Source organism: Acinonyx jubatus, chromosome E1, assembly GCF_027475565.1.
Source record: "Acinonyx jubatus isolate Ajub_Pintada_27869175 chromosome E1, VMU_Ajub_asm_v1.0, whole genome shotgun sequence".
In the NCBI taxonomy this organism is placed as follows: Eukaryota; Metazoa; Chordata; class Mammalia; order Carnivora; family Felidae; genus Acinonyx; species Acinonyx jubatus.
This window is the reverse complement of record NC_069397.1, coordinates 34435476-34449165: the sequence shown is the minus strand read 5'-3', so window position 1 is coordinate 34449165 and position 13690 is coordinate 34435476. Positions and strand designations below refer to the sequence as shown.

The 13690-nt window shown below is 53.1% G+C and overlaps 2 protein-coding genes across 5 annotated transcripts in view; both read left to right on the top strand.

The window, feature by feature from the left end:
- Positions 1-4208, top strand: part of ACSF2 (acyl-CoA synthetase family member 2) — a 34732-nt gene extending 30524 nt beyond the window's left edge. The window contains exons 11-16 of the mRNA XM_027034059.2: positions 203-310; positions 1416-1567; positions 2562-2703; positions 2802-2912; positions 3065-3133; positions 3363-4208. Of these exons, the coding sequence (XP_026889860.1) occupies positions 203-310; positions 1416-1567; positions 2562-2703; positions 2802-2912; positions 3065-3133; positions 3363-3413 (633 nt within the window). The 3' untranslated portion in view covers positions 3414-4208. The remainder of the gene's footprint in view (positions 1-202; positions 311-1415; positions 1568-2561; positions 2704-2801; positions 2913-3064; positions 3134-3362) is intronic.
- A 472-nt stretch (positions 4209-4680) lies between these two features.
- Positions 4681-12956, top strand: RSAD1 (radical S-adenosyl methionine domain containing 1). 4 transcript variants are annotated; one of them, XM_053212836.1, is made up of 9 exons: positions 4681-5418; positions 6420-6553; positions 6667-6871; positions 9801-10166; positions 10360-10423; positions 10832-10979; positions 11198-11252; positions 11627-11730; positions 11916-12956. In XM_053212836.1, the coding sequence occupies exons 2-9, from the start codon at positions 6495-6497 to the stop codon at positions 12031-12033; spliced, it is 1119 nt and encodes a 372-aa protein (XP_053068811.1). In that variant the 5' UTR covers positions 4681-5418; positions 6420-6494; the 3' UTR covers positions 12034-12956. The 4 variants fall into 4 exon arrangements, with proteins under 4 accessions (XP_053068811.1, XP_026889866.2, XP_053068810.1 ...); XM_027034065.2 differs by lacking the exon at positions 4681-5418 and adding an exon at positions 5441-6013 and having other exon boundaries at positions 6420-6463; XM_053212835.1 differs by lacking the exon at positions 4681-5418 and adding an exon at positions 5442-6013 and having other exon boundaries at positions 10832-10923.
- The last annotated feature ends 734 nt before the right edge of the window (positions 12957-13690 follow it).

The window sequence follows — 13690 nt, the reverse complement described above, 5'->3', positions numbered from 1 at the left end:
AAAGAATGTTCCTTGATCTCAATTTTATTTCAGACCTGGGGCCCCTGCTAGTTGAGCTCGTCCCCTCTGCCGGGGTGCCTCTTTTCCCATCACCCCACTGCCCTCCACTTTCTCCTGGGTTCCTTCACATTCCCCCAGGGTAGCTCACCCTTCACACTGCATCTCCAGTGCTCCCTCCAAACGCCTTCCCCCACCCCTCTAGGTGGCTTACGGAACAACAGAGAACAGCCCCGTGACCTTCATGAACTTCGCTGAGGACACTGTGGAACAGAAGGCAGAAAGTGTGGGCAGAATTATGCCTCACACAGAGGTTAGCCCCAGATGGAGACCTTTGGACCCCACCTCCTCTCACTCCACTGGGGCGCATTCCTTGGGGACATTTATTGCTTTCTTTCTTTTCTTTTCTTAAATTTTTTTTCATCTTTATTTATTTATTTATTTAAAAAAATTTTTTTTTCAACATTTATTTATTTTTGGGACAGAGAGAGACAGAGCATGAATGGGGGAGGGGCAGAGAGAGAGGGAGACACAGAATCAGAAACAGGCTCCAGGCTCTGAGCCATCAGCCCAGAGCCCGACGCGGGGCTCGAACTCACGGACCGCGAGATCGTGACCTGACTGAAGTCGGACGCTTAACCGACTGCGCCACCCAGGCGCCCCTCATCTTTATTTTTGAGAGAGGGAAACAGAGCATGAGCAGGGGAGGGGCAGAGAAGGAGGGAGACACAGAATCCGAAGCAGGCTCCGGGCTCTGAGCTGTCAGCACAGAGCCTGACACGGGGCTCGAACCCACGAGCTGTGAGATCATGACCTGAGCTGAAGTCGGACACTTAACTGACTGAGCCACCCGGGCACCCCCATTTCTTTCTATCAGACAGCCACACAGCTCACTCAAGGTGCCCAGAGCACCCTGAGCCCCCAGCAGCAAGGTCCTCCCCAGGCCTGGCCTAGGGCTTTTTCTGAGCCTGAGGCTAAGGCCTGAGAGGAAAGAGCTGGAACAGTGGCCTTGAGCAGCCGCCAGCTGAACTCCCGCAGCCTCCCTTCCTGTCTGAGGTGTGTTTTTGCCAAGCCCACTGTCTGTTTCAGGGGCAGCCAGGATGGCCTCAAAGAGGAGCCAGAGCACAGAGATTTTTCCTACACAGTTTTTTTTCTCTCCCATACCCCCCGCCCCTGCCTTCTACAGAGCCCGTCTTTTTGCTTGGCATAAACACTTAGTTTCCCAGGCAGCCTGTCCCTTTGAGGGCCCCTTGCACCTTGAAGGCTGACCCAGAGCAGCTCTCACTGATTGGGCTGGGCAGAGCCAGGGGCTGGAAAGGCGAAGCTTCCCCCTCCCCCCATCCCGAGGCGCCCCCCCCCCCCCATTCCTGAGGCGAGAGGCAGGCAGGAGGCCCCAGCCTGAAGTTGCCCGGTCCCAGGCCCAGATTGTGGACATGAAGACGGGGACGCTGGCCGAGCTGAACACGTCCGGGGAGCTGTGCATCCGAGGGTACTGCGTCATGCTGGGCTACTGGGGTGAGCCCCAGAAGACCGAGGAAGCGATTGGACAGGACAAGTGGTATCACACAGGGTGAGGAGGCAGCTGGGGGCCGAGGAGAGGCTGGGGGGGTGGGGGTGGGGGTGGGGGTGGGGGTAGGGCCTGAGTCTTAGCTGGAAACATCAAACTAACACAAAGAGAACTTGTTTGTCAAGAGGGCTCCTTCACATCTTGGAGACTTCATTTCCAAAATGTGTCAGATGAGGATGATTGTGCTCCCTGCACAGAGCACCCAAAAAGATCAAACACAGCATGGGTGAGAGCGCCTAGGACAGGGCGCTATACGGGTGTCTGTAAAACCTGAGCCAAGACTCATCTGTCAATTGAGAAAAACAATTTTTTCTCAAAGCTTTTTTTCTTCTTCTTCTTTTAGCGTTTATTTATTTTTGAGAGAGAGAGAGAGCACAAGCTTGGGGAGGGGCAGAGAGAGAAGGGAACAGGGGATCCGAAGCGGGCTCCACGCTGACAGCGGAGAGCCCGAAGTGGGGCTTAAACTCCTGAACCGCGAGATCATGACCTGAGCTGAAATCGGACCCGACTGAGCCCCCGGGCGCCCCTCGAGTGAACAAATTCTTATCGTGCACCTCTGATGTGCCAGCACTGTTCTGGACACTGGTGGTCCAAGGGAAGGCAAGATGAACAGGGTCCTGCCCTGACTTTCCACACGTCTTGGGGAGGAAGACAGATACAAAAGAGATCAGTTCAGACATGGATAAACGCCAGGAAGACAGTAAAACAGGGGCAGAGAAAAGAAAGCAGCAGTGGTGGGGACAGGAGCTTCTCTTAGATTGGAGCGTCAGAGAAAACCTCTTTAAGGTGGGCGTGTTTAAACTGACCCCCGAATGATTAAAAAAAAAGAAAAAAAAAGTTAGCCACGAAAATCATATATCCAGAACGTCTTATTTATGCCATATCCCCCAGAGTCTAGGGCAGTATGAGGCACACAATAGGTGCTCAATAAATGTTTGATGGCTGAGCCAGTCAGAAGAGGCAGAGGTGAGAGGTCATCCCTGGGCTTTCCTCACAGAGACATCGCCGTGATGGACAATCAGGGCTTCTGCAAGATCGTGGGCCGCTCCAAGGATATGATCATCCGGGGCGGTGAGAACATCTACCCCGCCGAGCTTGAAGACTTCTTTCACACACACCCGCAGGTGCAGGAAGTGCAGGTGAGGCACCCAGCCCAGGCGAGCCCAGGTGAGCCCCCCAGGAGCAGGAAACAGGGATGGGCATGGCAATGTCTGACATCTGTCTCTGGCGCTGCAAGGTGGTGGGGGTGAAGGACGACCGGATGGGGGAGGAAATCTGTGCCTGCATTCGCCTGAAAAAGGGGGAGAAGACTACAGCAGAGGAGATCAAGGCTTTCTGCAAAGGGAAGGTGGGAACCTCAACCCACCCCACGCTGATGTTGCTTTGTGCTTCAACCCCCTCTCCCTGCCAGCCAGCCAGGCAGCCCACTGCCCCTTCCTCCTCCCCCCATCCCCCCCCCCCCCCCGCCATCCTCACGCTTTATCTCCCTCTGGTCTGCAGATCTCCCACTTCAAGATTCCCCGATACGTCGTGTTTGTCACAAACTACCCCCTCACTGTCTCAGGAAAAGTGAGTAAAGGAGACCAGAGAGGGGCAGGGTGGCCTGGGGTCCTAGGAACAGAAGGCCAGGTGGCTCGACCTATGCCTCCCTCCGTGATGGGCAAAAGAGTCTGGCTTGCCACAAACTTTCCCCACTTTACCCTAAGAAACACCTCAGTCCCAGGCAAACCAAGCCAGTTGGGAACCATGGTTGGCAGAGGCCCTGAGCCTGGCTCTCACTCTGTTCTTTTTCCTCTAGATCCAGAAATTCAAACTTCGACAGCAGATGGAACAACATCTAAACCTGTGAATAAGAGCCGGGGCGGGGGGGGGGGGGGGGATCCTCCCAGGCCCTTGCTGCCCTCCTCCCACATTCCCCTGTCTGTCTTTGTGATTTGGCATAAAGAGCTTCTGTTTTCTTTGGTTGGTCTCTTGCTGGTGTGCTCTCTTGACAGCTGCTATGGGATGGAGAAGGGAGGGACACTTTCAGACCCTCCGGTTCCTTGTCACGAAGGTGCCGACTTTGGTGTGCATTATCTATTTCATTTAATCCTCACTTGATCCCTCTGAGACATGAACCCAGATCATTGCTTTTTCACTTTGTTGTCAGATTAGTCCAGCAAGAAGTATCCTTTTTAAAACAATAACAGCTTGGGGCGCCTGGGTGGCTCAGTCGGTTAAGCATCGGCTTTGGCTCAGGTCACGAACTCGAGGTTCGTGAGTTCAAGCCCTACGTCGGGTTCTGTGCCGACACCGTGGAGCCAGGAGCCTGCTTCAGAATCTGTGACTGCCTCTCTCTCTCTCTGCCCCTCTCCCACTCATGCTCTGTCTCTGTCCCTCAAAAAATAAATGTTAATTTTTTTTTTTTTTTAAACAGTAACAGCTTGGGGCGCCTGGGTGGCTTAGTCAGTTACACATCCGACTTCCGCTCAGGTCATGATCTTGCGGTTTGTGAGTTTGAGCCCCATATCAGGCTTTGCACTGGTGGTACAGAGCCTGCTTGGGATTCTCTCTCTCTCCCTCTCTCTGCCCCTTCACCACTTGCATGCACGCGCTTTCTCTCCCTTGAAATAAATAAAAATACTTAAAAAAATTAAAATGATAACAGATTTACTAGTATATAATTAATTTCACATACCATCCAATTCACCCACTTAAAGTATCCTATCGATGGTTTACAGTATATTCACAGATACGTGTGGTCATCCCTGAAGTCGATTTTTTTTTTATTTTTATTTTTTTTAACGTTTATTGATTTTGGGGACAGAGAGAGACAGAGCATGAATGGGGGAGGGGCAGAGAGAGAGGGAGACACAGAATCGGAAGCAGGCTCCAGGCTCTGAGCTGTCAGCCCAGAGCCTGACACGGGGCTCGAACTCAAGGACCGCGAGATCGTGACCTGAGCTGAAGTCGGATGCTTAACCGACTGAGCCACCCAGGCGCCCCATGAAGTCGATTTTTTTTAATTGAAGTATATAGTTGACACACAAATGCTACATGAGTTTTCCAAAGTCAGTTTTAAACATTTTCATCACCTTAAAAAGAAACTCCATACCCTTTAGGGATCATCCCACATCCTGTGTTCCCTGCCCCCCCCCCCAAAACCAACCCAATTTTGATTTCAAAAAAAAAAAGATGAAGCTGGGGCTTCCTTGAGGGGCTGGGCCAGTTCAAGCCGCTGTAGCTTGACCCAAGAAATAAAAACAGCTGTGTTCCAAAAGGCACATCACTTTCCAGTTCACAGAGGCGGAAACTTTCCTGCTGTTTTGAATACCTACCTCCCTGCAGCAGAGGTGTCCTTTTTACTTTTTAGAAAAAGAACTTAAGTTTAGCGTGCTCTGGGTGCCCAGCCCTAGGCTAGGTGCTTTCAGATGTATTTTCTCTTGGAATTTTCCCACCAACCCTCCCAAATAGGCACTTGCCCCATTTCACAAATGGTGAAACAAACTCGGAGAAGTTCAGAGTCTTACCCAAGGCCACACAGCTGGAATTAGAACCCAGATATCTGGCTCCAAAGCCCGTGATCTTTCCACTTTGTCAAAGAGTTCTTCAGATGCCTGCTTTCCCAGCCCTTCACCTGCACCCCGTCCCTCCCAAGGACACAGTCTGTGACTTTCCTCCCAGCAGGTGCCCAGGCGGGCCTGACCCAGGAGATGACAGCTTACTCTGCTGGCCAAACTAATTGTCCTTGGGAATCTCTGCTCCTTCAACATCCAGCCCAAGGTGCCCTCTCCTTCCCCACTGACTCCACGGCCCCTGCAACAGACCAGCCACAAAGCACAGAGGACACTGCCCTGATATCCAGCAGGTTTTGAGTTAGTATCTATTGCCTGCTGTCTCTTGTTGGTTTGTCTCTCTCCTGTCGCACCTGTACTGCGACCTGATCTTATGTATCTAGATGTCCCCAGTCCCCAGCTTTGAGTCAGGCACATACAGTGTGAAGGACTGAACGGACCAAGAGCTCCTGCATGAGGCGGGGAACTCGCCCTCGGACAGGGGGCCAAAAGGCAGGCGAAGCGGCTCAGCCCACAACCCTCTCCGGGAAAGGACTGACGGGCGGGCGCGGTGAGCGCGTCCGGGCCCAGCAGGTGGCGCCGCAGAGGCGAGGCCCGGGGCCCTCCCAGCCCGTCCGGGGACGCGGCGCGCGGTCACGCAGTCCCTCTTCCTCCTGCCGGGGCGACCCGGCTGGCGCGGCTCTGCGCACTCCCGTGCGTCCCGGGAGCGTGTCTGCCGATCTCTGCGCGCACCAGGCCGCTCCCCGCCGTAGCGGGCGCCATGGCGCTCCCCGGGGCCCGGGCCCGCGGCTGGGCGGCGGCGACCAAAATGGCCCAGACGCGCCGCCACGCGGAGGGCGCCAAGGGATCCCTGAGTCCTGCGCCCCCGAGCCCGCGCGCGGCGCTTTACGTGCACGTGAGTGGGGCGGGGGCGGGGCTCGCGGGGCGCGGCGGCGGCAGGGCTGGGTCAACGTGGCGGCTGGTCACGCCGTGAAGCCACCTGCCGTCCCTCCCCGCCCCCAGGCGAGGTCTGGGACGGGACGCGGTACCCTGGCAAGGAAATGTCCCGGTCCGGAGACCTGAAGTCCCTTGGTGCGCTCACCAGTTCGGTGACCTTGACCGAGTGATTTCCCGCTGAGCCCGTTTTCTCCTAACGAAGGGGGCATAATATTCCCCATCCCACCTTCCTTGGGGAGTTGTGTGGCTTAGACGGCTGAGCCGCTGTTGACGACCTTGGGGTGGGGATGCGTGCGACGGAACCCTGCAAGTGGCTGGAGCCGCTGGGGTCACACCTCGTCCGGCCCTTCCACCCCTGCCCCCAGTGGCCGTACTGCGAGAAGCGCTGCAGCTACTGCAATTTCAACAAGTACGTCCCCCGCGGCGTGGAGGAGGCTGCCATGCGGAGCTGTCTGGTGACTGAGGCGCAGACGCTGCTGGGGCTCAGCGGCGTGCGGCGGTGTGTGCTGGGGCTGTAGGTGGGGTCTTGGAAATTGGGCGAGCGGCTAGGACCGGTGCAGACGTCCCGGAGGGCTCCCCCCAAGTCTCATCTCCTCCATCTTCTCTCCCCAGGGTGGACTCTGTGTTCTTTGGTGGGGGCACCCCCAGCCTGGCCAGTCCCAACACTGTGGCTGCTGTCCTGGAGGCAGTGGACCAGGCAGCCCACCTGCCTGCAGACTCCGAAGTCACATTGGAGGCCAACCCCACTTCGGCCCCAGGCTCTAGGCTGGCAGCTTTTGGAGCAGCAGGGATCAACAGGTTGTCCATTGGTCTCCAGGTAACCCATCTTACCCACCGCATCCCAGGGCACCCGGACCCTCCGTGCGGTCCCTCCTCTGGTCACATTCATTAACTGGGCTCCTCTGGGTGCCAGGGCCCAGGAGGCATGTCTGCTGCTGTGCTAGACCACAAGCTCCATGAGGCAGGGATCATGCCTACCTTTTTTTTTTTTTTTTCTTTTTTAATCACAGTATTCCAAGCACCCACCATAGTGCGTGGCACATAGCAGACGCTCAGAAAAATTTTTTGTTACATGGTTGGAGACCTAGGAGGAGGCAGAAGGGTCATCAGATCACTGCACCATGGTAAAGGCTGCCAGTAAAGGGAGTCTCAGCAAAAAGCTTTCAGAGTACAGCCTGAAGGGTGTCTCAGTCTGATGAAATCCTGGAAACCTTCCTGGAGGAGGTGATCTTTGAGGAGGAAGAGTTCCACAGGAGAGAGGGTGTGAGAGGAAAAGACACAGGAATGGGAGAGCCTTGTATGTTCTGGAGAGCTGTGAGTCACTTGCCATTGGAGAGGCTGGAGGCAAGGCTGCAAGATAGGGCCCCAAAGCCTTGAGCATCACACAAGGGAGTTTGGGGTTTTGCCTGGTGGTGATAAGGGACTTGTTGAAGGTTTTTAGGTAGGGGAGAAACATATTCTTTTCCGGTTGACTCTTGGTACTTCCATATCCAGTATTGTCCATTCTTCTAATACATCTGCCACTTAACCATACAGTTTGGGGTTGGGGCTTTGTCCCGATGGGATATACCAAAAGAGACACATCATTTCTGAGATATTCTGGCCCCAGATGTATATCTTAAATCTACTTGTGAGGAACCATCACGAAAATCTAAATTAAAAGACTTTTGGTTGGGGGCGGGGGGCGCCTGGGTGGCTCAGTCAGTTGAGCGTCTGACTTCGGCTCAGGTCATGATCTCACGGTTTGTGACTTCGAGTCTCGTGTCTGGGCTCTGTGCTGACAGCTCGGAGCCTGGAGCCTGCTTCAGATTCTGTGTCCCCTTCTCTCGCTGCCCCACCCCTGCTTGTGCGTGCTCTCTCTGTCTTTCAAAAATGAATAAACATAAAAAAAAACTTTTTTAAAGACTTTTTGGGGGTGCCTGGCTGCCTCAGTCGGTGGAGCGTGCAACTCTTGGTCTCAGGGTTGTGAGTTCAGGGCCCCACCTTGAGTGTAGAGATTACTGAAATAACTAAATAAACTTAAAAAAACAATGTTTGTGTGTGTGGTAAGAACAGATAACCTGAGATCCGTTTACCCTCTTAACATATTTTTTAGTGGACAGAACCGTGTTGGTAACTATATGCACAGTGTCGTACGACTGGTCTGTAGAATTTATTAAGAGACATTTTAAAAACAACCAGTCGGTATCCATCAGAAACGTCATGGCCCGAAAGACAAAGGCGGTGTAGCTAGCCTAAGAGACGAAAGAGACAACGAGGGCTGAATGTAATGTGTGACCCAGTTGGATCCTGGATTTGGCTGGGGAGAAGAAATTACTCCAATAGATATTATGGGGACAAGTTTGACTCTGACTGTGTATTAGATAATGGCATTGTGTCAATGTTACATTTCCTGAACTCTGTAATTGGATTGTGGTTATGTAAGAGAATGTCCTTGTTCTTAGGAAATGCACACTTAAGTATTTAGGGATACTGAGGGATAACGTTTAAGTTAATTACATTTAAGCAACCACATCGCAAGTGCCCTCTAGCATGTGGTCAGCGGCTACCATATTCTCCTAAAACGTTCTATATCTGCAGTGACCAATAACACAGTAGCCACTGACCACATGTCAGTAAACACTTGGAATGTGATTATTTAAATGTAACTAACTTGAAATTAAGTAGCCACATGTGGTTAGTGTCTACAGCATTGGACAGTGCACACAGAGAACACTTCTGTCATCCCAGAAAACTCTTTTGGTCGGTGCTGGTCTATAACTTACCGTCAAGTGGCTCAGCATTGTAATCACATACACGTATATTTAGAGACAAAGCAGATGTGGTGAAATGTTTTTCGGTGAATCTAAATGAAGGTGTTTATTGTACTTGGCTTTCAAACGGTCTGTAAGTTTGAAGTATCTTTAAAAGTAAAATTTAAGGGGCGCCTGGGTGGCTTCGTCGGTTAAGCGTCCGACTTCGGCTCAGGTCATGATCTCACGGTCCGTGAGTTCGAGCCCCGCGTCGGGCTCTGTGCTGACAGCTCGGAGCCTGGAACCTGTTTCAGATTCTGTGTCTCCCTCTCTCTCTGTCCCTCCCCTGTTCATGCTCTATCTCTCTCTGTCTCAAAAATAAATAAACGTTAAAAAAAAATTAAAAAATAAAATAAAAGTAAAATTTAAAAATACTCTCGGGGGCACCTGGGCGGCTCCATCGGTTAAGCGTCCCAACTCTTGATTTCGGCTCAGGTCATGATGTCATGTTGGGTTCGTGAGATTGAACCCCACACGGGGCTCTGCGCTGACAGCACGGAGCCCGCTTAGGATTCTCCCTCTGCCTCTCTCTCTGCTCCTCCCCCGCCCACCCTCTCGATCTCTCTCTTTCAAAATAAAATACATTTATAAAAAAAACTTTTAAAATAATATAAATAGATAAATAAACAAAAACACTCTTGCCTTTGGAGTCAGACAGTCCTAAATTCCAGGTCTGACTTTGCCATTGTATGGCCTTGAGCAAGTTATGTAACACATCTGAACCTCCGTTTTCTTATCTGTAGAATGGAGCTAATGTTGGAGGATTAGAAGGATGCATTAGATAGTACTTAAAAATGCTTTGCACATAGCGAACCATAGTGAGGCGGAGCCCGTGGTACCCTTGGCTTGTGGCTCCCTGCTGTGTCCTGTGTATCTGTCCACAGTAAGGTCGGTCACCTGTTCCCGTCTGCCTCTGAGCTGGCCTCCGTGTTATACCTGGCCCTCTCTCCTCAGTCCCTAGATGACAAGGAGCTCCAGCTGCTGGGGCGGACACACTCGGCCAGCGATGCGCTTCAGACACTGGCAGAGGCCCGACGTCTCTTTCCCGGACGTGTATCTGTGGACCTGATGTTGGGGCTTCCGGCACAGAAGTCGGGGCCGTGGCTCCGGCAGCTGCAGGAACTGCTGGGCTACTGTGACGACCACATCTCCCTCTACCAGCTGACCCTGGAGCGGGGCACCGCACTCTTCACCCAGGTGCAGCGGGGCACCCTTCCCGCCCCTGACCCCGAGGTGGCTGCTGAGATGTATCAGGAGGGACGGGCGTTGCTCCGGGAGGCAGGCTTCCGCCAGTATGAGGTCTCCAACTTCGCCCGCAATGTGAGTCTTGGGCTGCTGGCTGAAGTTGGGGGATGGGCAGCCTAAGCCGGGAGTGGAGAATTGTGGGGTGGGAGGTTGCTGCCGGGTGCTCTCAGGCCTGAGACAGGGGACATTCTAGCCAGGTGCCCCTTACCTGAGCAGATGCGGGCCCACCTTCTTCTCGCTGAGCGGGCTATTCCCTCCTTCCCCACAGGGGGCGCTTAGTACCCACAATTGGACTTACTGGCAGTGCGGTCAGTACCTTGGCGTTGGGCCCGGTGAGTCCCCCGAGAACCATAGAAGGGATGACTCAGGAGCAGAATGTCACGGCTGTGTGATCTCGGGCCACTTATTAACCTCTCAAAGCCTCTGTTTCTTTATATGTGAAGTGCAGCAAAAAATAATACTTTGTAGAGCTAATGAATATGTATTTCGAGATGCTTGAAATCGTGGCTGTGGCACTGTAGTGCTCACTCGTTAGTGTGTATCAGAATTAAAACTCGGATTGCTGAGCCCCGCATCCAGAGTTTGGTGGAGCAGGGTGGGTTGGGGTAGGGCCCAAGAATTTACGTTTCCAGCATATTAGAGGCTAATTGTCCAGGGACCGCATTTTGAGAGCCACCGAGTTAATGTCTGGCGAGCACACACAGCATTAAGCTGCCACTAAAGGTTGCTGATGTCGTCAGGGGCCCATGGGCGATTTGTGCCCCAGGGGGCCGGGGGCCACACCCGGGAGGCTCGGATCCAGACCCTGGAGCCCGACAACTGGATGAAAGAGGTGACGCTGTTTGGCCATGGCACCCGGAAGCACGTTCCCTTGGGCGAGCTGGAGCTGTGAGCATCTGAGAGCACAGGGCTGTTCACCCCGGCTTTGCCTGCACCCCCAGAGCCATCCCTACCGGCACAACTTAATTTCCTGCCTTGCCTTGCCCCCTCCCTCCCCGTCCTGCATGGCCTCACGAGCCCCCATACACACATCCCAGCATAGGGTTTGAAGAATGGGGGTGCGGCCAGGTCTCCTCTCCAAGACACCTTGATGTTTTTTCTCCCAGGCTAGAGGAAGTTTTGGCCATGGGGCTACGTACAGACGTGGGGATCACTCACCAGGTAAGGGTTGGGGGGCTGTGGCACATCACTTCCTTCTCCTGGGTCTTTTGGAATCACTGTCTCTTCTGTACTCACACATAGACACACATACGCACATCTGTTCCTCTGGGGCTGGCAGCTGGAGGTTGGCCTTGGTCCAGCCGAGCCCTGATGGGCAGAAGCGGTGGGCAGTGTGGGGCAGTGGTGAGAACCCTGGACGAGGGCTGCAGGCACCCCCACCCCCACCCCAGCTCTAGGTGTGCGTGAGTCCGTTGCAGAGACCCCTGTGCGGACGGGACCCTCCCTTGCCCTTCACCACACCCCCAGACGTGTGCCCAGGCTAGCCAGCCACCCACCCCGCGGTCCCTGTCCCTCTCACCCTTCCGGTTTCCCAGCACTGGCAGCGTTTTGCATCCCAGCTGAGCCTATGGGACGTGTTTGGATCAAGCCAGGAGGTGAAGGCCTTGCTGGTACAGGGCCTGTTGCTGCTGGATCACAGGTGTGTTGGGGGGGGGGAGGTGTCAGGAGTCCCCGGGAGCCCTGAGTACAGATCCACAGCCCCAGGAAAAACGCAAAAGACCCATGAGGAGGGGCCTGTGGGGGCTGGGGGGTTTGTACCGGTGGATGGTGAAGATTGAAGTTGGTAAACTGAGGCAGTCACATCCAGGCTTCTTGGTTTTCCAGGGGTCTTCGGTGTTCCTGGGAGGGTCTGGCTGTACTAGACTCTCTGTTGCTGACCCTCCTGCCCCGACTCCAAGAGGCCTGGCTGCAGAGAGCCCCCTCCCCTGGGCAAGGGGGATGACCAGATGTTTCTGTGATCCCAGGACAGTGCCAGGTGGGCTCTGGAGGCCGGACTGATGCTCTCCACTGGCAGGTGCCATCCCAGCTCCAGTCCGTGCCCTTCCTTGGTATCCCCAGGGGGTATGGCTACCATGAGGCGCGTGAGAGGACATTGCTGGTTTGCAAATTGGCATTGAGTTTGCCTTCCGCTGCCAGAGAAGGAGTAATGGTTTCTGCAAGTGCCTCTCACTAGTGGGCTCCAAAGGAAATCCTGGCTGGCAGAAGATTCTGAGAAATCTAGCTCTCAGGCTTCTAGCCCCTCCAACATAGGGCAGGACTTAGAGGGCCCGACCTGTGCGGCTGGACCCGTGCCCATATCCAGTACAGACACCTGCTGGACTCTGAGGACAGTGGGAAAGATCAGAGCAAGCCTTACCCTTTCTCTTTTGGCAACCGGGTTATGTCTGGGGTCCCAGAGCCACACAGACCCTCCTGCGTCCCCGGCTCCCCTCCCCTCCCCTTCTCTCACGAGAGTGAAGGTCGCAGGGAGCTAAGCAGGGAAAGGGGAGGGGAAAAGAATTCAGGAAAGACCCAGAGCCTGGTAATTTTCCCCTGGCCTTTTACCTGCACAAACGATTGCCTGGTTTTATTTAAACAGCCCAACAAGCCCAGGGAGGGAGCCCGCCTTGACCTTCGTCAGCTCCTTTTTCTAGGTTCCTTCCCTGGAGAGTAGAATCCTGATTTGGGGGCTCGAGGCTTAGTCTAGAGCCGAGATTCCTTCCCCCACTGTACATTCCATTTTAAAAGATTTCAAACCTACAGGAAAGTTAAAAGGATAGTTCAATGTAAACTACATAGCCTTCGTTGCAGGGTGCCTGTACAGTCTGGAAAGAGGAAGGATTGATAATGTCATCAAGGACATCTTCAGCCTGTAAAAAAATAAAATAGCCATGTTTCCAGACTTTGTGCTCACCCTGTAGAGTTTGCGATTGCTACATTTTGGCCACATTTACTTTACCTTTGAATAGCTAGCTAGCTCTTTCTTTCTTTCTTTTTCTTTGCTGCACCATTTGAAAGAAGGGTGTAGACATCAAACATTTTAGCTTGTATCTCCTAAGAAAAAGAACATTGTCCAATATAGCCACAGCAATATCACCAACCTAAGAAAGTGTATGTTCGTGCAATACTGTGTGGTCCATTTTCAAATGTTCCCGAATGTCTCCAAAACGTTGTAACTCTCTTTGGAGGCGGGGGGTTGGGGGGGGGGGTCGAGAACACAGACTCCAATAAAGTTTTATGCTTTCCTTTCGCTGTTATGTCTCCTCGTTCTTCTTTTTTTTTTAAAGTCCCCTTCCTTTTTGCTTATTTTTATGACACTGGGTTTTTCAGAATCAAAGCCGCTTGTCTTGTAGAATGCCCCACATTCTGAGTGTATCTCTTTGCTGATGATTGGGTTTAGGTGAAATATTTTTGGCAAGAATACATACAGATATTGTGTAGCTCAAGGTACATAATGCCAGGTCAGGCCCCTATCGATAATACTAATTTTGACCACTTGATTAAAGTGGCAGATGTCCAATCTGTCCATAGTATATTTCCCCCCACCTTGGAAGTTAATAGTTTATCAGTAGCGTGATACCTTGAGACAAATGAATGCCCTGTTCTCTGACAATCATTGC